Raw genomic sequence first — 25,906 nt, 5'->3', positions numbered from 1 at the left:
CACATTCTACTGCCTTAATGAGAGCAATAATTGACAGGTTTGCCTGTAGAATATTAGAGGTGACAAGAACTGTTGTACTTTCCAATTACTTATTCACGCATAAGGGAAGGTAAAATGAATCGAGTTTTTCAACGGAGTTTATCGAAAAGATTTGCGATGAATATTTAAACGATCGGTCAATTAATTTTTATTAGATTTCAATTTTTTTGTATGACTCGTTACATTAAATTTCATATTTTCAGTTAATTTAGAGGAAAAATTTCTCAACGAATACTCTTGAGTGAACGAGTAAAAAAGTCAAAGTAGATTCGTAGTAAACTAAGCGTAAAGAGATAATAACACTGAACTTGCCCCTCTTTCGCGCTTATTTTAAGCGAAGTCTTTTCTCGTATATACAATTATAAGAAACGATAAGGAAAGGAATAACGCATCGTCGACGTATATTTTATTTCCGATAATCGAGTTGTTGCAAACGATTTATGCGCAACACGTTTTTTTCACTCTAATATCGAGGTTACTGTGTTACAGAGGAACAACTTCAATTAAAAATTGCAAATTGAAAAAGTTATTTAAACATTTATCAGTTGTGACAGTAGTTAAAGATGTTACCGTCGTAAGTTTAAGGATTGTTTGTATCTGTGATTATAATGTAGTGGACTAACTACAGTTACGAAAAAGGCGAAGAAGGAATTCGAATTTGTTGATTGATGATTTGAGCTTTTCCTGAAAATTTTAACTTTTCCAATAATATCCTGTTTATTTCCAGTTGCAAGAAAGTATCATTGCGAATGTCAGGGCCGACGGACCGGTCACTTGTTTGTAAGAGTTTCGTCAGAAATAAGCATATACAATCTATATGTGTATGTAAACGCGTATACAACATAGAAGTACATAAGAGACCTATATACATTGTTTCTTCCATTTTGTTGCAAGTATCCGAGATCATGACGAATAGCACAACACGCATGTCATATAAAAGTGTACGTGACGATACTTATCCATTTTTGTAATTATATCACCTCGAGCGCTCTCCTTCCGTATATTTCAACTTCGTACGTTTGTTTGTAGAATTTTTGCATAGTTTACATCGACCCTTACATAATTACATAAGTATATACATCTGTAATCATTAATGGCGTTAGCGAGGCTATTCTTTCATATAGTTTTCCTTTTCATAAATCATACGTAAATCCTATTTATTTTATAGCGAAGTATTATTATGCGATAGTACTAGGTGCGTTCAAGTTCTACAGTCTTCTCATTTCTTTCCGAAGAATTACTTACATCAGAAAGCTTAAATTATTGTCTTTTTCCTACATAGTCATTCTGTACACGTACGTACTGTTCACAAAGTCAATGCCATGATTGCATGACCTGGCTGTGAACGATTCTTTAGGAGGTTTATTTTGCCCATTGGAAAATCACTGATGCAAGAACGGCACGATTGAAAACAGAGAGACCACGGAAAGTGTCCTTCGACGTTGGAAAAAGCCCAAAATCGCTAGGTGCAAAGTCCAGGTGAGTAGGAAGCATGAGGAATCACTTCGAAGTTGTTTGTCGTGAAGAATTTATGTAGACTGTGGTCGATCAATTTCCAGTCGTGCCGCTCTTGTACTAGCGATTTTTCAGAGGGCAGAACAGACTCCTAAAGAATTGTTCACAGCATCCGTAGAATCATGGCGTTGACGTTGTGAAAAATGTATACGTGTATAGGATAACTAAGTTGAAAAATAACAGTAGTTTCAGCTTTTTAGTGTAAGTAGCTTTTCAGAAAAAAAATTAGATGATCTTAGAACTTGAATGCATCTCTGTAATGTTTGTATGTAGTGAAGATGTGATAAACCAATATTTATTTAGAAGCAAGTAAACAGCTAATGATAATCAATTTTTTCGTCACTATTGTTATTTGTAAATAACGAAAATCGACAATAATTTGTGTTAAAAATAACTTTCAATTCAAAACTTAAATCAGGTGGATATTAAATGTTTATTACGTGGAATTATCATAGAATAATGAACAATTAATTGAGGGAAAGCTTTTAATTCATATACCGCTTTTACATACGCTCATTATTTACAAATAACCTTAGCGACATGAAAACTCGTCATCGGCTTTTTGTTTACTTCTAGATACATATCATTGACTCGTCACATCTTAATTATATACAAACATATTGATATGTTTCGCTATAGAATAAGAGCGGAGAGATAACGTAAGGTACAGAAAGAAAAATTCGTCTGCATTAAAGAATTACAGTTATGATAAATTAAGAGGTTACATATACCTAAACGGTCCCAAAAAAGGCAATTTTTATGGTTTCTTTTTATGCATGTAATTTATTTTTTTTAATAAAAAAACATAAAATAATGTGTACTTGGAGGAATATTTTTCAACAAAAAAGATGAAATTCATCTGTTATTTTCTTGGATTTATCGATGTCGAACGAAGCAGTGTCATTTTCTATGGCATTTGCGATGCCAATAATATCTCCTCAGAATATTATCAAAAATGTAAAAAATCAAAAAACTCTTGAAGTACATTAAAAAAATAGTTCTTCACGAAGCCGATTTTTATTATTCTCATTTTATAAACAAATATGAGTAATTGAATTTATCATGCGATTTCCGATAAAAAATTTCAGTAGCTTCTTAATAATTAAAAAAATACTAGGGTTGTTAAAAAATTTTTCGTATAATAAAAATTATATAATAATATAAGAAATAATCATGCCAAATTTCATTTAAATTGGTTCAGTAGTTTTCAACATGACACTAACATCGATTCGAAAAACATAATTTCGAGAAAACAGCGTTTAAAGTTTAAGATATATACAAAATTGAACTCTGTAGGATCGATTTTAAATCCATTGTAACTTTATTAATTATCGGAATTTTCTGATGACATTTTCCAAAAATATTCTTAAAAGATAATATTGCCGAAAAAAAATATCTTTGAAAAATCAATTTTTTTTTTAACTTTGTCGATGTATATAATCTATGAAGGTCACAGCTATACCTACTATTTTCTTGTCATTGAAATTTTCTCGATTTCTTCTTTTTTCTTTCCTTCCATTTTCAAATACGATTTAATCTTTCCGATCATCTTTGCGATCATTTTCCATCGGGAAATGATTAACTGGATGAAACTGCTTGTCATTATCTTTTATATGATTTTGTTATTATCTTTTTTTATTTGTTTAAATATATTACACTCTTTCGTGCAATTTACTGTCACTAATTAATTTTTTTTTTTAGAACAGCACCGATTTATGAAATAATTGGATCGTATGATGTCGAAAAGTCAATGATAAAAAATCAAAGCTTTGTTTCTGAGAGTTTCGTCGATCAAACGAAATTAAAATATTTCCTCAAATTCAATAAAATTTTCATGGCTTGTGATCGGTTTGTTTTAAAAGGAGAGAAGACGACGACGAAGAAAAAGAGATGAGGGAAAGAAAGGAAAGGTCGGGGAAAAATGCCACCACAGCGTGAAAAGGCCAGCAATGGTAGCTTGTTAGTGCGATACGACACCATAAAAAAAAAGGACGAAAAGATTGAAAGTCCTTTTCTGGAGCCACCTGCTGTTACGACTGCAAAAGCAACTGTAAGCGTGGTTGCCACTCGATTGGTCCTCATGATGACAGACGGGTGCAACGTGTGGGGCAATCAGGGGGAACATGGGAAGAATCGAGGATGGCTTCACGCATTCCCATGCCCTGATTCTCCGATTTCTACCTTCCTTGTAATCGTTTTTCTTTTATTCCGTAAACTTACACTTCTGTCAAAACAAATTACGATAAGTATTAGTTAATAATTACATAGAATATTAATGAATTATTAAATGCCTTTCTTCTTATTCTTTTCTTCTTTTTTTTCGTAAATTTTTCTTATTGACAATCGGCTCCTATTGATTGATAATGTTAGTTAAAATAGGTTTTAATTATATATCTGATTAGATTAGAATATATTCAAAGGTATCTTCTATTTTCTATATTAAAAATAAAACAAAAGAAAGAAAAAATAACCGATCGAAGAACCAAAGAATATATGGGCCATTTAGATTCTGCAGACCACCGATGCGACGACTTTTTCCAAGAAACCATAAAATCACTTAATCTTCGAGTATCAAAGTTATGGATGGTTATAAACGGTTTCGTGACCACGAATCCAAGATACTGTTACAGAAGATGAAGGGGAGAAAAGAGGAGAGAATGAGAATCTCATCGATCGAGCAGTCATTAATTTTTATTAAACGATATAATAAGCATTATTATGGGCAGTATAACGAATGCAGGGATTGTATGATAGCGATCACAATCACAAATAAGCGTACCTATATGTTTATTCTGCAACATTTTAGGTAACATCGATTATTACCCATATGTTTATTTTGAAACATTTTAGGTAACATCGATTTTAACAAACGTTAGGAGAACGTTCCTAAAGTTATCTTATTATATAGAAAATTACAACAATGGAGAAAGATAGGAGTAAACAAAAAAAATGAATAAAAGTTGCTAAACTGATTATGCTAGAAAAATAAGGGAGCGAAAACTAGTGAAGAACAAAGATAGAAGAAAAAAGGAGAAAAAAGATCGAAAATGCAAATGAACGGGTTCGGTTTCAGGTTTCTGTACGTATCGCATTCGTGCATCTTCGCTCGCTTAACTCCATCGAGATTTCTTCCCTAAAGAATATGCAGCATACCCTTGCAAAAGAAGGAAAGAATCGGCGATTTCGTTGTTTAGAATATAATATATGTCGGCTGGTGTGCATCTTTCAGGGAACGCGGACCAATGCGCGAGATTTGAATCGCTTTGAAAGTCGATTTGGCTTTCAAACGTCACGAGAAGAAGTCGATGGCCTATCTCGGTCTTTCGGTCTTCGTTCCTTTTTTGTTTTTTTTCTTCTCTATCTCTTTCTTTCTGACATGCGTAGTCCTATCTGGCCGATCGGCGGGACGATGGCTTTGAGCGTGCCCCCGATTCCGTGAGCCATAAAAATTCGATCGAAATTCTCCTGGGGACTCTCGAGAGATCGTGCATCAAATTGCACGCGCATCAGACGGTGCACGTGTGCCGTCGAGCAAGCCGATGTCGTCGAATTTCAAATTTCTCATTTTCTTTTCGTTTTTTCTCCTCTTGTCTCTTTGTTACTTTCTTTTTTTAAACGCGTCACGTAGAAGTAGCTCGATCATTTTGTAAAGCCGTGTGAATTCCATTTCGGCGTAGAGGTAGGTACATAATATATATATATATATATATATATATATATATATATATATATATATATATATATTGTCTCCGTCTCTCCGTCGAAATGGATATGTATATATATACCTATATATTGTATGTATGTATGTATATATACGCAGGAGTATATAGATGATCCGAAGAAAAAGAATAACTCCTCTCGGGTTACTTATTATTTTTTATTTCTTTCTTCAAGAAGATCTCGGCCAAAAAGATTTTTAGAGAGAAAGTCTTTTCTTAGAGAAGAAAGGATGCACAAAGTTTGTTAAGAGAATACCAAGAATAAGTCGAAGAAAATAAATAAGATGAAGAAGTAACAGCGAAGAGATTCGTTGTCAGCAACGGGCGTTCTATGCACGTGGTAACGATTGTCGGTCGATCGGTCGTCGATCGATTGTCGATCGGCGACGATGTTCTTGCTTGTAGAAAAGAGATTCAAACTCGACAGAGAGAGAAAGAGAGAGAAAGAGAGAGAAAGAGAAAGAGAGAGAAAGAGAAATAGAAAGAAAGAGAAAGAGATAGAGAGAGAGAGAGAGAGAGAGAGAGAGAGAGAGATAAAGAGAAAGAGCATTCTTTAACCGGCAACGATGATCGCTACGAAGGATCGCAGAGCGTGGTGGGAGGGCCGAAGGAGGTGACGGGCTGGAGGGTGCAAAAAGAGGTGATGGTGATGGTAAAGAGGAAGGGGTGGAAGAGTGGGGGGCAACGAGCCATAGGCGTCAGTCGCGCCGACAGCGGCGGCGACGGGCAGACGCACGGCCCCGCTACACGCGAATGCGTAAGATACTACGCTCGCGCGTCAAAGAGGGAGAAAAAGAAGAGGGAGGGAGAGAAAGAGAGAGAGAGAGAAAGAGAGGGGGAGTAAGGCGCCGGGAGAGAAAACGGGAGCGCGTTATATAGGGGAGGCGAAGGAGGAAGAGGAGAAGGAAGTGGTGGAGGAGGCAGAGGGAGAGAGTAGAAGGAGAGGACGATGAAGAAAGAAAGAAGAAGAAAGAGAGGAGGAGGCCACCACCTCGACATATATGCGGTGAAACCGCGCGCCTCCTGACTCAGTGCTTGACAGGCTAGCAAGCTTTAAGGATCTGTGGGTATCGCGCCTACCGACAATCCTGAACCCCTCCCCCACCCTATCGACTCGATCTTTTTCACGCGTGATACTTTTGCTCTTGTTTTACTTCTTCTTCTTCTTCTCTCTCTCTCTCTCTCTTTTTTCTTGCTCTATTCATCTCGATCTCTTTCTTTTTTTCTTTTGCTATCCCAGAGAAGAGAAACAGATAGACACCACGAGGAGATCAGCGTCTTTCACTCTGTTACCTCAGAAGAGGGTACATTACTCTTGTCTCTGGAGAACCATCTCGAGTCTGACGTAATATATGAAAAGAAAGATCTAAGGAGGAAGAACCGAAGAAAGAATTACGGTCGCTAAAATTGCCAAGGTCGAGCGTGCCGGTGTGTCTTTGCGAGTGGAACTGGAGAAAGAGGAGGAGGAAGAAGAAGAAGAAGAAATAGCAGCGACGGTCGTTCGAAAGGGGGGCAATGTTCATCGGGAGGATGCATGTCGTCATAGGAAAGCAGGCCAAGGTGGTGTATCGGTGAAGAAGCTCCGTTTCGACTTCGAGTACGCGCGCAATATTCTTCGAGATGACGATGATGAGGAGACCGGGCCGGAACTGAAGGTTACGAGGGTGCAGCGGGACCGCTCGTCGCACTCTTCGTCTCTTTCTCCTCCCACCCTCTCTCAATATTTCTCTCTCTCTCCTCTCTATCACTCTCCTTCTCTCTCTCTCTCTATCTCTCTCACTCTCTCTCTCTCTCTCTCTCTCTCTCTCTCTCTCTCTCTCTCTCTCGATTCTCTTTCATATTTTCTATCCTTTTGTTTCCTAGTCAGTCAAAGTTTCTTTTATCAGACAGTGTGTCGTATCTATTTGTTTTCAACCCCTACTACATGCGTACATTATTTCGTTTTCGCGATGTGATGAAAAAAAGTCCACTGACCGATTAAAAGTGTGCCTTAAAAGCGAGAACCGATTGATCCTATCCCGTCGTTGTCATCTTCTCGTGAATTAGTCGCGAGTGCCAAAAAAAGGCCAACTTTTCTATGTAATTGATCGGTAAAACGGGCACCGATTGAAACCGCGAAGACGTAGGGAAGAAAGCGAAGCTGGATCGCGTAGATCGCGATCGTGCTACGACGGGCTGGCGATCGCATATTCCGGCCGGTATAATATCACCGACGGCTAAACACGCCAAACGGAAGTTTCTCGAAGTGAAAAACGTGAAACGGAGGTCACACGTAGTTGGTAAGAAGAAGCTGGTGCTTTGCGATAAAGGAGGAGGTGGTGGTAGTGGTGGTGGTGGAGGAACAAGAGGAGACGGCAAAGTCAGAGGAGGAGGAGGAAGTGGTGGTTGCGGAGAAGAGGAAGGTAGAGAAGAAAGTGGTGGAGAAAGAAGAGGACGGCGACCAGCCGGAAGAAAGGAAGAAGAGGCAGAAGGTGGGGGAGGAGGAAAAGGAAAAGGAAAACTCGAGGAGGGTGGAGTTTCCTCTTTCGAGGTGAGGATACGGAAGCGGAAGAAGCGCTGAGAGTAGAGTAGAAAAGGAAGGAGGGAGAAAAGAAGAAGAAGAAGAAGAAGAAGAAGAAGAAAAAGAAGGAGGATGACGTTGTCGTTGCGGGCCATCTGATCGTCAGATCGCGCCTAAGACGGAAGCCCGCGATCGACGCTTCCTCGTTGTGAGGAGCGTGACCTTGGGAGCAAAATGGTCACGAGAACGCTCCTGATACTCTCGTTGCTCCTCCTCGGTGCCTTCGACGCGCCTGGCATCGAGAGAGCTCGCGTCGGATATTTCGTGATGGCCGGCAATGCTTGCAACGCCTGTAGGATGCACGAGAAGATCAGGGCTCTCAGTCTTGAAGCTATCAAAGAACAGATACTCAATAAGCTCGGATTGAAACAGGCACCTAATATGACTGGCAGGGCCTTACCGAGGATCCCGCCTATTTCGAAACTCATGGACATGTACGGGATGCAGGCCGATCAACCTCAACCTGTAGAACCTGGTATCACTCATCACGAGGAAGTCGACGAGTACACCGCCAAGACCGAAAGCGTCTTTGCCTTGGCACAACCACGTGAGTACCCCATTGTCATTGCCGTTCTCTCTCTCTCTCTTTCCCCGCCCGTCTCCCTCCCTCCCTCCCTCTTTCTCTCTCTCTATCCTTTTTTCGACAAAAGCTTTTTCATTTATACTTTTGCTAACGATTGACCAGGTAATTCGTCATGGTAAATCGACATGGAACGAATTAAATAAAAGTTATTCGATCGTTAATCAGTGGAACAGATCGGGCAATATCTGCTTCTTCTTCATCGTACCGGGTTCTACCGGAATCGATTTGAAATTCGATCTTTGCCTTTAGGCGTCGAGGGCTCGTACAAGGCGATAATGGGACTTATTGAGTCTCTCTCTCTCTTTTTTTCTCCGTCAAAAACGTTCTCTCTATATAATATACATACATAATGCATGTTTCTTCCTTCGAGAAAAATGGAAAGAAGAAGGAGGGAAGGAAGGTTCAGAAGAAGACACGACTTACTTCTACCTACGCGAATCCTTTAGGCGAGATTATCCTCGAATCTTTTGTAGGGTAAAAGGCATGTACTCGTGTTAGTAGGCTATCTTACAACCTGTGTTTAACTCTTCCTCCCTGTATTCATATATTAAAAAAATGTATTGTTAAAAAACACCTCGAGAAATGATCGACGCGAACAACCGACGGCTTCTTCTTCTACCTGCTTCCAGTTAATCTGAATTTCATGGCCGTATTAACGTACTTAATATAGGCTTGATCGATGTACTGCGTCACTTTGAAAATTTCGAGATCAATCTCGATAGCGTAACTGATAATTACGTATAACTTGTTCCACGAAACGGCATTTATTCAACATGTTCTTTTGATCTTTTCACGAAAGTTGTCTTTTCATGTTCGTAATGCTGGGAATAATTTTCGCGTCGAACCTTTAAAAAATATATAATTTTAAAGATTTCCATGTACGTAGGTAATAGGTGAACAGATACACATATATGTGCGCACATACGTAGATGCATACGTAAATACATAAATATATAAGTGTATACATAAATTCATACATACATATATACATATATATATATATATATATATGTATATGTATATATATGTATATGTATATATGTATATTAGACTTTTTTAAATAGTTTTGTTTTTCTAGATTTACATTTAAATTGTTAACAATGTTGCACATTTATACGAGAATGAATCACCTGCGAACGTAGTCCAAGCTGTCTGCGGAGACGTATAAAAGTCAACGTGAGTTACAAATCAACGATAACTAATTACTCGTTGAAATTTGTGCGCTTTGTTTTGAAAAAGATAAAGCTTCGCTTGGAGATTCTTTCGTTCACGTTTGTTTTGCAAGATGAAACGCAGTATTTTCTTTATGTTCATGCAAGGTCACTCAAAGATGGACAATGCCGATCAAAAACATAAAAACGATTGGATATCATAGAATAAATTATAAAAATGATAAATATCGAAATCGTTCGAATTAATGAAATAAATGAGGAAAGTTCTTTAGGTATGTAAACAAAAAAATTATTGTATATAGAGTTCGATTTGTTTTCCGCATTGCGGAATTTCCTTACGATGAAAATCGATGATTAAATGTTCTATTCTATTCGCACATAAACATATCGCAAACTGCTTGAAGGAATATTATAATCCTTCTATCTTAAGATAGTAAAACAAAGTTCTTGCGAACAGCATTTAGAGACACGTTTTTCGAACCGATGACGAATCCTTTTCAACTGTTAATGCGGTTTTACGTGTCTTAGCATTCATTTATTTGTTTTACATGTGTTTTTGTTCTGATTCGTGTCGATAATAGGACATTACTAATTGATCACAGAAGAGCATAATATCATTTTTTTTACTGAAGTAAGAAAATGAAGAAATAACAAGAGAAGAAGAAAAACAAATACATTTTTTTCATTATTATTTATTATCTTCATTGTATTATTTATATTAATAATAATAAAAAAAGGAAAAGTAAAAGTTAATCGTTGTTTCATATTTTTTATACTTTGTTGGCTGTTATCAGTTAACAAAAAATACAACGGATACCATGCGTTCTCTTCGATTTATTTATGTCAGTATGAGACAAAAGCTCTTTACTTTGTTAATTATATCGAAAACGGGTTTTACACACCAAAGGAAGAAGATAGTCAGATGGTATCTTTAGAGAACAGGACGATAGCGAACGAAATATCAAATTCGTGGGGGTTATCGCTTAGGGCGACCCATATCGCTTTACGAGTACTTTGCAACTGTTACAGGACGCGATCTTTGGATCTCGATCTTACAAATTTGTTCTTATTCTCTTTCTTTCTTTCTTTATCCGTTCTTTCGTATTTACTTCTCTCTCTTTGAATTTTCATCTCTCTCTTTTCCTTTATTTCTTTTTCTTTCTCTTTCCTTCTTACTTCTCATTCTTGCATCTGGATTTCCTTCGGCGAAACGGCAGTCAGTTTTTTGTAGTACATCCTCGAGAGATCGATCGATCTTGGCCGTTCGGTTGCAAGTCGATCGTATGTGCGTGCGCGAACATCAACAATTTTTATATAATACACACAACATACATATATACATATACATATATACTTACAAGATGTTTTCATTTTCCAGATTTTTCTCTTTCGATTTTTACCATGCTATACGTATCTATAATATGCATGTAGGTGTACGCAAAGAATTAATTCGAAACAAGCAAGCGAAATAATTTCGGTGTACGTACGTGTCTTGGAATTGAATTATAAGCGTTCTAACAACGATCTGTCATATGCGCGATTTGTGGTTAACGAATTAGTCACTTCCTTACGGTGTTTTTGTCGTCTGGCCTGCGTTTATTCAACCGAAATAACTTCTTTGTTCTTTTCGACACTGAACGAGCTGCATTCGAACGTTTACATTATCGCTTTGATGGAAAAATTTCGTATAAATAGCGAATTATTTTTCTATCTAATTCCATTGGTTTTTTTTTGAGGAGTGAAGGCGGCTCCCTCAAGAGAGAGGAGAACTTTTTCATTTTGTGAAAAGTAAAAAACTAAATACAATCGAATCTGTTCTGATATTCTCGATAGATTAAATTTCTTTTTTTCTCAGAATTATTCTTTTTAATGTTTAATTTTTCTTTTTTTCCTGAGTATATATATACATATATATATATATATATATATATATATATATATATATATAAACTAGGTTGATTTTTTTAAACAAATTTATTTCAAGTTTAGTGCCGCTCGGAGAGAAAGGGGTAAAAAAAGAAAGAGGAGGAGGGGATGGAGAGAGAGAGAGAGAGAGAGAGAGAGAGAGAGAGAGAGAGAGAGAGAGAGACATTAACCTGTTGAAATAAGGTTACAATCCAAGCTGAGACGGGCGTGTACGAATTTCCAAGTACGAACGACGAACCGGCCTCGATTTGTAACGAAGGTCACGGCCGATGCACAGCCTAGGTCAGGCCCATCGCTCATTATCGCGTTAAAGCTGTCTGTAGTAGGTGACAGGTCGCTGTTAGGACTCTTCTAGTTTAGAATCGATTTTTCTTCTCTTATTTTGAACTTTCTTCTTTGCGAGTATTTTATTTGTTTATTTTTAATAAAAGTTCGTTATAAATGCTGACTCGTTATAATAATGTATTTTCGCGGTATCCTCAGTTCATCTTTAGCACGTTAAATCATATTTATCGTTACTTTATTAAATGACCGAAAAAACGAGTCTATTTCAACATGATTTCATGCAAATTTATCCTCGTATCCGATATTTCAGGGACGTATAATACTTCGTAATATTTTTAGTTGTCATATCGTAAATGAAATAATTCTTATTAACAACCCGTTGTGTCAATTTAATTCGTGTCATTTAACGACCCATAAAGACGTGCGCTTAAAAAAACGAAACTTTCATCAAAAAGAGCCGGAAAAGTGAATATACGAATAGTTTAACTGACATTGCCTTTTTTCTTTTCATATTCTTCAATATTTGATTTTTACGTTATTGTTGCATCATGTGATTTGGTAATTTTATTGAAATGTCCCTGTATTTAAATTTATCGAGATTTATTTGACTGTAACCATCGTCCATAGAAAAAGAAGCACATGGGTTACAAAAAAAAATATTTTTATTAATTGATAACTATTTCCAATGTTCGAACGTAACTCGGTGATTACCGAGAATAATCAAAATCTTATGTGAGAAGAGTTATTAAAAGAATCGAGTATCGCGATAGTCGTCCACATAAACATTCTTTTTCAGTACATGCTATCGTTATCGCGAATTTTTTTTTCACACATATATACTTCAACCATATGTTTGATAAGATACAGCCGTAGAAGTTACGATACGTTGACAATGACTTTTGGTTAAATGTTGTTTATCGTTGATACAACGTTTCTATTTTCTATTTCAATTACGTATTCATTTTGTTTATGATAGTAACAGTATGAGTATAGTTTCCAATCTATAATTAAGTAAAGATCACCCAACTTATAATAAATTAAAATATATTCGTCTATTTATCAAACGATCTCTCCGATCTTTTCATCTCCGAACCTTGTAGCGCGCGTGCAGCCTTAAATCCACCCGCTTTCGTGAAATGAATAACTCTGAAACAGATACATAATAATGACAGTTCTGATAGCGGCACTTGCGGTCAGCATACTCGCAGACAGGCGCCGCACTTTTAGTGGTTCTCAATATTATTTACTGACATCCGAATGATCACGCTTTTCCTTCGAGGAATACGCGTGCTCGCCTGTGCTTTTTCTGTAACAGATAATACCAAAATACGGACTTCGAATTCGATTTTTTCTTTTATCGTTACAAACAATTATATTCTTTTTCTTTGTGAAAGATTATTTATTAAAATTTATTGCGTCATCGACAATATGTGCTCCGATTTCAATTTGCACGGAAAGATTCAAGATTAATGTAATTTTTCGGATTATCGGATTAGCTAATCGTTGTTACTCTTTAACAACGTAAGATGCCATCGAAACCACTTAAATACTTTGCGTGTGCAATCGAGATCTAACATTTTAACACCGAGATGGTACCGATCGAAACGGCGCTCTCTTGTGCTAACGATACGTGTTCTAACCGATCCACTGTGGCGGCGGGATAGATCGATGCAGAAAACCAGTTTGTCGTGTTCCCGGCTCAGTTGGAGATATTAAGAGTGCAAATATCACTGACACGCAGCAACGCGAATGCGTTTAAGGGCTACTTGGATTACATAACAATTCAACGTGTATTACCGCTCCATCGACGTTTACGACATTAGATAAAGTTAGATTCGCGTATCGGCTTACTATCGCCACGCGTTATTTATTTATATTTTCGTTACGTGCGGCTTTCGTAATACAGTTTGCTTTACGAGCTATACCCAAATTTCTATAGATCCGATATCTTCGTTAAATCCCGATCGAGATTTCCTTTTTCGACATTTTTCTTAATATATTAGATACGTAGATAGGAGATCCATTGTTCTTTTCCACGTATTACATTAATTATCAAGTAGATTTCGTTCATTTTTTCTATCATTTTTTTCTCTTTTTCTTTTCTTTCTTTTTTTTTTTTTTAACATATTAGATACGTAAATAGGAGATCCATTGATTTCTTACATGTATCAACTTAATTATCGAGCAGATTTCGTTCTTTTTTCTGTTATTTTTTTTTTAAAGTACAACATTCGTTATATTTTTGAAAATGAATGAACGCCGGATAATTTATTATAATCTGGTTCATAAAAAAACTTGTAATTTTTGATAGAATCATATTTAATATGTAATTTTAAATTGAAAAGAAAAAATCCACGAATACGATACCTTATCGCTTTTCGAGAAGTATCGGTCATAAATGATACGAAGATTATCCTGGGATAGAAATCAATTTTTCCTTTTATTTGAAAGGAACCATATCGTTCAAAGCAGGTTTGATGTTTAGACCAAAGTCGGACGTAAAAAGGAACGATCCTACAAATAATTAGCTATTGCGTGATGAAGATAGCTCACAATTGCTGATTATAGTTCGACAGTATGACGGCGTAACTCGATAAAATTCACATTTGGGTCACGCGTTTCTCTTACCACCTACCCTTTTTTTCTTTTGCTTTCTCTCTCTCTATTTCTCTTATTTTTTTCTCTCTCTCTCTCTCTTTCTTTCTTGTTCACTCGTCCATATGCATATAGACGCGGGGCCTTTTCATCGACATCGCGTGCGTTCGTGACAGCTCTCGCATCACCCCCTTCGAAACGACAGGTGGGCGCGCACGAGGGAAGGAATGACGAGAGAAAAACGCAGGAACGCCTCTTTTTGCACCCCATCGCTCTTTCATGTACACAGTTCGACACAAATGACCCTCCGGCAAAAGCGAAGAAAAAGGACTACAACCACATTCGTGAGAAGGAACGAATCGACCTTTCGTTCGTTCGCTAGATTTTGCGAAAGAGAGTGTGAGACGTTCTTTCTTTCTTTTTTTCTTCTTCTTCTTCGAAGAAAGAAGAAAAAGGAAGACAACGAAAATTTATAATCTCAATATTTTCCATGGCATCGCAAAAAAATTTTTGGAGATCTTCCAAATAGGCATTGCGCAGATCGTCGTTCATTGCGTTCTTAGCGAATTGATACTATAATTTTCGCGTATATATCGACGGACTATTTATTTACTTTAGCCAGCATTACGATTCACAATTGCAATTAGCTATGATTAAAACTCTCGGAGAGCTTGGAGAGAACGTTATTAAATGTTTTTAGATCAAACAGGATAACTCTCTCTAAGGGGAAAATGAGATAATGCTTTTTTTTTTATAGGAATGAAGGGAAGAGATAGGAAGATAGGGTTACAACATGAATTTTGGTGTTCAATGTTTTTCATCTTGCACGTAGGTGGGGTATGATCGTTTCTTTAGATTCACGCGAAGATCTTTCGCTTCGGGCCGATTGCATCGACGAATCAACGTTCTCGAAAACTTTCTCCTTCTTCTCTTCCTCCTCCTTTTTCTTCTTCTTCTTCACTCTTTCGAATTCCAGTCGACCCTCAATTTCGTTCTTCGCTAATTTACACCACCTACCTGTCTCGTCGTTCATTTGCAATCGGAATTCCCATTGATTTTGTAAAATGCACCCGATGGCTAAAATCCTTTGCTCTTGCTTTATAGTTTCTAGTACAATATTATGCACTATTTAATATAGATACTTATGCAAACGACTTACTTAACGATCATAATAATACTAAAATAAATATAATTTGTTAAATGCGTTTCCTCTTTCTAGTTGCAAGATTTTATAAACGAAGATAGAAAATTTTGAAAGGGTTCAACACGAAAATAATATATACACAACATTTGTTGACTCACTTAATGTTCATGTAAAATACTTTTTTTTGACACTTGAAGGTATACCCAAATAACGAAAACATGTTGTATTAAAATCTTTCGAAAGAGATACGAGATCCTTCTTAGACACTTTTGAACACTCGTTTAAAATGGAGGAAGAGAAAGAAGAATCGATTGGACGTTGACGAGAGCTAACACGATAATTTTTGAGTTGAGGGGGGTTGAGAAATAGACGTTCGGTTAGACGTTCGAAAGCTTGGTTGGTGTGCGAGTGTGTACTCGACTACCGGACTATCCTATCCGCCAACAGCAAGGTTGGTATTAAATTTCGACGAGTCATACGATCCGCTCTCGCGCTCTGGTACGTGGCCATGCGCTGCACGTAGACGATTTGTCGCATGATATTTTTAAACGTCGTCGCCCTTACGCGTTCCGCAACGCCGAAGAGTTAAAGAACTGGCCGATAGCAGTGAGAACTCGCGTTCCACGATCGAGTACTAGGAGGGAGGAGGAGAGGTCGTTCCGTATCAATTATTTCTTCGTTTATTTATAGGCAGGGCCACGACATCGCGGTATCACCGTTGTTTTCCATAGTTTCCACTGATTCTCTGTGTCGCTGTGTCTCTGTCTATCTGTCTCTCTCTCTCTCTCTCTCTCTTTCTGTCTCATTCTCTCTATTTATTTATCTATCTCTATCTATTTATTTATCTATCTGTCTGTCTCTATCTATCTTTATCTATCTATTTCACCTATCTATCTATTTATTTATTTTTCTTTATAATAAAAATTCCCACGTTATTTAGGATTTGAACGTTATGATGTGCTCGCTCAAGAGAAAAATGAGATAAGATTGTCTCGTGGTAAAGATAAAATGATTCCTACAAATTTATGTGAATTGTATGCAATCAATCTATTTGTTATCGCTCGCTCTCTCTCTCTCTCTCTCTCTCTCTCTCTCTCTCTCTCTCTCTCTCTCTCTCTCTCTCTCTCTCTCTCTCTCTGTATGTGCGCGCACGCGTGCGTGTATGTGTAAACTACATACAGTAATGAATATATAAAGTAAATTAGATTTATGGGTTAATTAGAAAACAAATTTATAGATTATATTTTATTTTATGCGTGATATAAACATTTTCAAGGATCAGCTATGTAATTTTGTAATTATTCTATAAATCGATAATAGCTTTATTTTATATTGTTGTGTTTTTATTCTAGATATCTTATATATTTATCTTATATATATATATATATATATATATATATATATATATATATATATGTGTACATTGTGTTGTAAAGAACTTATAATCGTTTTACTGATTTAATCTTGAAGTATGAATAAGTTATGATAAATTAATTTCGATCTCGATCAGGTTGTCATCAAGTCATCAAGAAAGTAAGGGATTTTGATTCGGATAGAAGAGAACGTTTTCATCGGCTGGTCCAGCGATGCGAGTGACCTCCGTTTGCGAACACTATATTTATCTCGAGAGAGCTAAAGCGCAACGTCGATGTACTTAGCACTTTCGCTTTATTGTCTTTCTTCTGTCCTTTTCTTATTTTTGTTTTTCTTTCGTTTCCCCTCTCCCATTAACTCTCTCTCTCTCTCTCTCTCTCTCTCTTTTTTTTTTCTCTCAGTCACTTTCGCTGGCGTACGTTCCACACATTTATTTATGTCTACGCGCCGCCAAATTTAAAATCCGCGCCAAGTACCATCACGTGTGCCGGCGTTGAGCGGACTTTAAACGTCGTGTGACAGCCTTAAGCTAAAACATAACCACGAAGATGTATCTCTTAGACGTGTAGAATCATCTCTTTCTCTCTCTCTACCTCTCTCTCTTTTTCTCTCTCTTTCTTTATATCTTTCTCTTTCTTTATATCTTTCTCTCTCTTTCTTTATATCTTTCTTTCTCTCTCTTTCTTTCTTTCTTTCTCTCTCTCTCTCTCTCTCTCTCTTTCTTTATCTCTTCTTTTTTTAGATTTTCTCATTTCTCATATACCTCATAGAGATCGATTAAAATTAAAACGATTAATGTTTGTTTTGAAAATCTTTATTTCTTTCGGTGCTCGTTCAAATTAATCCTTTTTTTTATTTCTCATTTGGAGAAATATAAATAAAGTTTACATAATTTTCTAATACAAAAATATGTTAAGATTGTCCACGTGATAACTAAACGATATCCGTAAATTTGTTAATTCTTTCTTTCATTCATATTTTACTCTCGTCTGAGATCTAAGAAATGGTTTATTTATACGTATATAACGAGATGTCACGGTTCCAAGTTTCTCAGTTTTTTTTTTCTGAATCCAATCGCCGAAGCGTTAAGAACGTACGAATGTCGAGAATATTTCGAGTATTTTCAAGGGTGCCTTAGACGTTTTAAGATCCCAGTCGTTTCCCTTTCAGTAATCGTGTTCACTTTCCTTTGACTTTTTCTCCAGACACAATTCTTCCCCTTTTTCGCGTAATTTTAAATTTAGTCCTCGAACTTGCTAAGCCAGACGGTCGGTAGTTCGTCTGGACCAAAATAAGTCACCCATCTTTCCGTCTTGTCGTTCCTTCTTCCTTTTCGCTTCTTTTTTCGCCATTTTCTTCCCCCTTTTTTCTTTTTTTTCTTTCTCGCTCGTCAAAGCGCGACTCTTCACCTCAGTTATGACGCACGTTTTCCTGTTTAAAATCAGACACTCCGAGAACCTTCAGACAACCTCCAGACAGTCCGATTTAAAATTCTGTTCAGATTGAAACTCTAAAAATTATCAAAATCAAATGTTTCTTTTTTTCGGATTATTCTGTAACCTGTAATCAGCCAATAAAAAAATATTTTGTGAAATGAAATACCCGTAGTTCATTCGGTTAAAAGCGACAGTATATATACACGTATTGTGGATACAATGAAACAAATTTTGTTGACTCATGCAGAAATCATTTTTGGCAAGGGAGAAGTTAAATTTACGAAGGTAAAGCGTGATAGTATAATAATGGTTATTCGATTAAATCCGTAATATATGATTTCATGGATAAAGGAAGACAAATGTCGTTTTGTTGGTATTTGTAAGAACGAGAGAAAAAAGAGGAAGAGAGGGGGAGAGAAAGAGAGAGAGAGAGAGAGAGAGAGAGAAAGAGACTAGGTGTATGTCTACGAATCCTTGGCACTTCGAAGGTGAAGTCACAGTAAAGAGATTAGGTTTGTCTTCCTTAAGTCGATTATACTGGACGGGAAGGGAAAACTTGATCCACCTTCATTCTGATCGTCTGAAGTTTCCGAAAGACGTCGCCAGCGAAGGGGATAGATCTTGCTATCTGTAAGATTAACGCAATTAGTCGTAAGAAATTAGTTTATAAATGTCGAGTACGACAGCGTATGTCGAATCTATAATTATTCGAGATTATGATCATGCAAGAAAACGTCGTGCTGTGTATTATTTGATAAAACATAAATGTTTCCCGTAGAGATAACCATTTCCCTTGTTTAAGTGTAAATTTTAAAGTAGAATTATACGAACGAGAGAATGGAGTCCTGGTCGTTTTTAGAACGTGACCGTGATTGAGAGTAGGAGGAGGAGAAGGAAGAGGTAAAAGAGAAGAAGAAGAGAAGATTGAGAATGTGTCCAATAAAAAAAAAGAAAGAAATAACAAATTGGTGGTATATTAATTGAATCAATTGGGAAAATTAATTTAGTACTTAATAAAATTTCGTCGTGGGTAATATTTACATGAACGTAATTGAGGTAAAACATTTGTTCGGTCCACGACTATTCAATATTTCTCTGTTGATCATTGGCTTAGGACAAATTCATCGCAAAGATCGCACATACCGTGTCCAATTTGTTAGGAGCGAAAGGATTAATGGACGGTCCGATGTACTAAGACGAAAGATATGTTCTTGGTCGAGTGCCTGAAAATTTCTTAGGACCGTTAAACCTGCAAACGGTGGCGGCAGTGACGACTTCTATTCGGGCCATCCAAGACCGCTTCCATGAAGGGTAAAGCCCGCCTCGCGAGTCTTACCGTTATGCGGAGCATCGTTTTTCTCACAACGATCAATCAGGATGGTGACTTTTCTTGAGGTCTTTCTCTCTGTCTCTCTCTCTCTCTCTTTCTCTCTCTCTCTCTCTTTCTCTCTCTCCCTCTCTCTCTCTCTCCCTCTCTCTCTCTCTCTCTCTCTCTCTCTCTCTCTCTTTCTTTCTTTCCACGACGGTTTGCCTTTTCTTGTCATTTCTAGGCGAACAAGCCAAGCTGAAACGCTACTCCGAACGAACGACACTCAAAGATTTTAACCCTTTGACCTGATGACTCAAATCATCGGCACTCGTTTCTCCGTTGAATTTAACCTTACCGATCAACTCGCCATTACTTATTCGTTATTTTCTTTAAAGAAGAAAACAAAGAAGAAGAACAAGATGATAATCTGGATATTTCATAAACTTTAATAGCATTTCTTTTTTCATCTTTACAAGATTACAGTGCATCTATTTAACATTAGATCTATTCCTTCGCAATTCTTTCTCAAATCCTAATCATTAAATAAATGTTAACGAAAAATAAGCATGTAATTTTTAATATTAGAATGATCCATGTTCTTTTCGATTTCACTCGCTAGTACGATCTTTAGATTTGTTTAATCCGCTCTAATCACTCCTTTCGAATTAAGAAAAACTTTAATGCGTCGTGATTTAAAGATAAACACGCTACAAACACGTTAATAACTTAGTTAGATTTATTTTCAACGGCAATTAGTTACAAAGTTTCTAATACGTCTTATCGCATGAAATACTTTCGCAACAACTTATTTGTCAATTAGAAATAATTACCAATACGCTCTAGATACTTACTTTTTTATTGTTGTGAACGATGATCGGGTCTGGTAAATTAAAATCACGTTTTTTTCTATTTCGTATTATTACTCGAAACGATTTTCTTTAATGTCAGCAAACGACTTTCTTCTATTAATACGGCACACTGTTCTGATTAATAACGTACGATAACGAAAGAGTCTTTTCGTAATAATCGCAAGAGACTCGCATTTTAATCATTGGCGTGTGCGCATACACATCATTGATTATCGCAAATCTTTTCTATCCCGATAACCTCGTGACAAGCAACGATCCTTGTGTAGATTCTTACTACGTTAGTAGAAATCATTAATGCTTGACTATGTTTCGATTGAAATCATATATTCAGTCTGCATTTTCCTCTAATCATTCTTGCATATAATAGGTAATTGTATATATGTATACAAGCGATTATTTCAAGCCAGTTTAACAGCTCCGATCGTGAGCGTTATATCAGAGTAATGTGGTTCTTCAATGTATTTCATAATAGCAAGTATTTCTAACAAGTGCGCGATGAATTTTCTAATGTCGGGATATTTTTAAACGCATTTGTTAAAAAGTATACACACACAAAAGTTATACTTTTATGTGTGTTATAATTTTTGACACTCGTCAAGATGTATAATATATTTAAATATGTTCTAATCATTTTTAGAATATGTCTAACTAAATAAAAAAAAATCGGTAATGTTCTGTTGACAGATCAAAGGCTAAGGCATTCAAAAGGAAGTCTAGACGTGTTGTACTTCAAGTTCTCCGACAAGGTGATTCAACATCGAGTGACAAGAGCAGAATTGTCTCTCTGGGTTTGGGGTACCAATCAGGATAATGACGAGCCAAGCGAGTCAGTTGACCTGGATAACTTGGAGATTCATCACGAAGGACCTATGACGATCACGCTTCAAAGGATTCTTCGTGGTGTCACAGAATCAGGTGGTCCGTTGTTGGGTCCACCGTTAACGACGAAACATCCTCGACCGAACGGTCGCAGAGGTGCTTGGATCACGATTGAATTAAGAAGAATGGTGGCCGAATGGTTCAAGCATCCTAGAGATAACTTAGGTGTCGCTCTAAAGATTTCGGGTCCTGGTGGAAATCATCGTAGGAATTCGAGACTTGTCGAGACAAATCCCGGGGCTGAGTTTGCCCCATATCTCGAAGTGCAAACACAAGAATTGGACACGAGGAGAGGTGGTAGGATTAAGAGAAACGTCGGTCTTAATTGTGATGAGGCCAGTCAAGAAACGAGGTGCTGTCGCTACAAGCTCACGGTGGATTTCGAAAAGTTCGGATGGGATTGGATAATCGCGCCTAAAAAGTGAGTTTTTATGTATATATATGTATATATAATTTTGGATTTAACATACATATTAAGAAATGATTAAAAGTGTATATCAAAATTTGTTTCAAATCATCATGGGTGAAAAAAGAAAAAAAAGCAAAATCAGCGTAATACGATGATAGTACGAAGTATAAACACAACTCCGTTTCATATTTTTTGTTTCAGATACGACGCAAATTACTGTTCGGGCGATTGTCCGATGGCTTTTCTGCCAGTCTATCCAAATACCCACATAGTTAGCTTAGCGGAACCACCAAACAACACGGGTCCATGTTGTGCTCCGAGAAAGCTTTCGGAGATTACGATGCTTTACTTTGACAACGAGTATCAAATCGTTTTCTCGCGACTACCAGGCATGGTCGTTGAAAGATGTGGATGCTCATAGTCTCCATTATTTCCATTCTGGAGAAGCAAGAACGAGGAAGACGTGTGTCGTTGGTTCGTTGCTGGTGAATTTTCCATGAAGAAAAAAAAACAAAAAAGGAAAAAAGAGAAAAAACATGGGAAAAAATTCTTCATCCGATAGACTGAAAGTGCCTTGTTCGGAAGTGTTAGGTGTCGCGCGCTTGAACGTTTGACGTGTAGAAAATGACGGTCAAAAAAAAGGAATGAAAGAAAAATAAGAAGATGGAAATAAGAGGATGATAATAGAAACAAAGGAATGGAAGAGAAAAAAGTTCGAGCGGGCAACCTTGATGGTGAATCCACGGCAAGGCGAATAGTTCCTAGAGTCACGGTATTATTTTTAAGGCGCCAATGCGTTTGCTCCTGATTCAAGAGAACGACCTTTATAAGGCATTTTGATTTCTTCCTCGTTACGTGTTCCCCATACATCCCTTCTCTTATTTTTAGTTCGACTTCTCCTTTCCTTCGTTTCGAATGTAGAAACGTTAATGACGAAGTTCGAGCATACTGATCCCGTCCCTTTTTTTCGATTATTGAAATTTCTCTCTCTCTCTCTCTCTCTCGTGCTGTTAGCGATTTGTAATACTACAGCGTTTGCTATGGTAATAAAAATGATGACATCGTTCGTCTTACATTTATAATATCTGTAGCAACGATCATTTTTGATCGACGAGGACGTACTGGCCAAAAGATCTCGGTATACAGTGAAATAATATTGTTTCTTTTTTAACATTCTTTTTCATACTCCAGTCTTTTCGAAATTTCTAATCTTTTTCCTATCCACTTGTTTTTGTTTTCTGTTTTCTTTTCTTTTCTTTTTTTTCTTTTCTTTCTGTTTTTAAATCGATATTACGAGTGATTGTGAGAGAATGCGTATAAACTGTGAATGTGTACATAAAATAATCCAAGCAAGTATGACATAACTTTTGTCAAATTTCTCGATTCGTATCGGGGAATTCGTAGAGGAGCGAATTAATTAGCAAAGCTCCGTCTCTTTTCTAAAGTAAATATCTAATATGGTAAGTTGTAGATAAAAAGTGTAACTGACCCGGGCATGCGTCTTTTATTAAATTCTATCGTACAATAATGAAGGTTTCCTTCCTACGCCATTTTAAGATAATTTGCGAATACAATTTAACGAAATACTTTACTACAATTTAACGAAAATTTTTGATACACCTGAATACATTCAACCTTTCTTTCTCCTTTCTCTCTCTCTTTCCCTCTCTCTCTCCCTCTCTCTCTCTCTCTCTCTCTCTCTCTCTCTCTCTCTGTCTTTCTCTCTCCCTTCACCTCTTTCCTCTCTTTTTATCCTCTACGGCTTCGAATTTTTCAAGTTATGTGCACCGTAGTAAACTTTTGTAAAATAGATAATTGACTTGTGCATCGTCTCAAAAATTACAACGAATAATTATGCGAGGAAAGTGTATAAAAATATATTAGGTGTACAAATGAATAATCCAAATTTTTATCAGTAGTTACAAAATTAATATTAAAATTGATTGATTTTCTTTTTCTTTTACAATTATATTACGTTGGTATATAGCTGTTAGAAGTGAGAATCGGTTTGGAATAATATTGAATATAATCTCAAACTGTATTCAGTTTGATAAAGTCGAATATGGCAACATGTAAAATACACATCCGATAACGTGTGAGAGTGTCTTCCTCTAATTAATAAACAATGTAGAAAATTTTTCTTGCGGACAATTAATCTGAGGTGCAAAAAATCATGGCAAAAATCCTGAGAACAAACAACAACATCGGTTGGAAAGTTTAAATGCTTCAAAAAACAATTATTCCTCTGCATTTAGTGGAATATCAAAGTTGAAACCGAGTGAAATAGTACTGCCAACTGTTATCGAATCAATCGACTAATCAGTTTAAGCCAAGAATTGGAACAATATAGTCCGTATACTGGGAAAGAAGAGTGTCCTGCAAAATTGCTGCAATGACAACATCAGACCACACGGTGTTTCTAAAGATATCATAATGAGTTTTGGCGGGATGTTCCGGGGCATCCAACATATTTACCAGATACTGCTTCATCGGATTACCGCTTGTTCCGAACGATACAACATATCCTTATCCAATATATACTTCCAATCAGTGGATGAGAGATACAACAAAATGGCTTAACAATTTAATCGCATTCAAAGATATATTTTTCCGAGACTGAATTCATTACCTGTCTCAAAGATAGCTTAAATTTATAAAAAGTAACGGCAAATAATTTGAGTGAACAACTTGCTTCATTTGATTTCAAAATAAACCTTGAGGTTTGCAAAAAGAAAAAATTGGATTATTCATTCGTACACCTAATATTTCAATACTATTTCTTACCGAGGCTATTCCCTTTTCCTTACTATTGTTTAGAGCTAAGGCCCTTCAAACGAAAAGGCAACCACCTCTTTTATATTTTTTTTCTTTGATTTTGTTGTCTTTTTATCTTTGTCTTCTTTTTCGCTCTTCGTTTGTTTGTCAGTGTATCTATTATTAAAAATAATGGAATTGTGTACTTTCCAGTATCCGAAGGAGAACGACAAAGAAAAAAAAATGCATACTTATATGTATAATGTGTACTTCTTAGGTAGAGAGCATAGATAGAAAAATATTTATTCGATAAAATAAATGGTTTTTTCGAGAAACAAGTGTCTTTATTGTCTTTATCTTCGCTTACGTTTACTTTAATTTTTGTATTAACATGTCGACACACATTATCGCAATTAAAAGAATACCGCAATTTTGTTCGTTGAGATCGATATTATTTTTTTAACAAAAAAAATATATGATGGTTGTTACGTCAACGTGTTAAGGGTAAATTCATGCATGTTCTTTGAATTCACGAAGGACTTTAGTCGAAAAAAAGATTCGCGTTAAATTTGAATTGCATTTTCTTTGTTCATTGCCATTTTTGATATTCTTATTTTTCAAACGAAATCGCTTTTCTCTTTCTATAAGTCGGAGGATGAAATCAAAATCGATGAAAGCGGCAACGTTTCGTTTCTTGACGTTCAACGCGATAAACTTTCGGGGCACAAGAGGCGGCTGCGATTGTTTGATGATCGCTTTTTTGTCTACAAGTATTAAACTGAATGCATTTTGTTCAAAAAGTAAAAAAAAGTGAGAGAGAGAGAGAGAGACAGAGACAGAGAGAAAGAGAGAGAGAGAGAGAGAGAGAGAGAGAGAGAGAGGGAGAGAGAGAAAAAAATCAGTACAAATAAATACGAAGGAGGTAAATATTTTTCGCAACGGTTATGAAAATATCGTAGATCAGCTGAATTTTCCATGATAAATTTCTTTTGTCGTTCGAGGGTCTCTTAATCTTAACGACGCTGTTAGAAGAAGAAACGTAAAAAATAATGAAAATCAAATTTTCGTTGGCCTCTACTCGGAGTCAAAAACACCGATGATTCTTTATCGAACCCGATAGAACTTGACCCGCGAATAAATCGAATCAGTTGCATTCAAAATTATGTTTATTTCTTAATTTCTCGATTAAACGACGATGATCAAAAAGAATTTCCTACCCAGCTTCTTAAATTCTAACTCTGATCAAATAGATTTATTATTATAATCTTACGAGTACATTATGGCGACATTATTGATCGTCGATAAACCTGAATTAAAGTTCCACTTTTATTGATAGTA

At 36.4% G+C, this 25,906-nt stretch overlaps 1 protein-coding gene across 1 annotated transcript; it reads left to right on the top strand.

The window, feature by feature from the left end:
* The first annotated feature begins 6,232 nt into the window (after positions 1 to 6,232).
* LOC124950931 (growth/differentiation factor 8) lies at positions 6,233 to 25,906 on the top strand. The gene is made up of 3 exons (XM_047498439.1): positions 6,233 to 8,380; positions 21,211 to 21,826; positions 22,016 to 25,906. The coding sequence occupies exons 1-3, from the start codon at positions 8,008 to 8,010 to the stop codon at positions 22,233 to 22,235; spliced, it is 1,209 nt and encodes a 402-aa protein (XP_047354395.1). The 5' UTR covers positions 6,233 to 8,007; the 3' UTR covers positions 22,236 to 25,906.

Source organism: Vespa velutina, chromosome 8, assembly GCF_912470025.1.
Source record: "Vespa velutina chromosome 8, iVesVel2.1, whole genome shotgun sequence".
NCBI lineage: Eukaryota > Metazoa > Arthropoda > Insecta > Hymenoptera > Vespidae > Vespa > Vespa velutina.
This window is presented reverse-complemented; position numbering and strand designations above follow the sequence as displayed.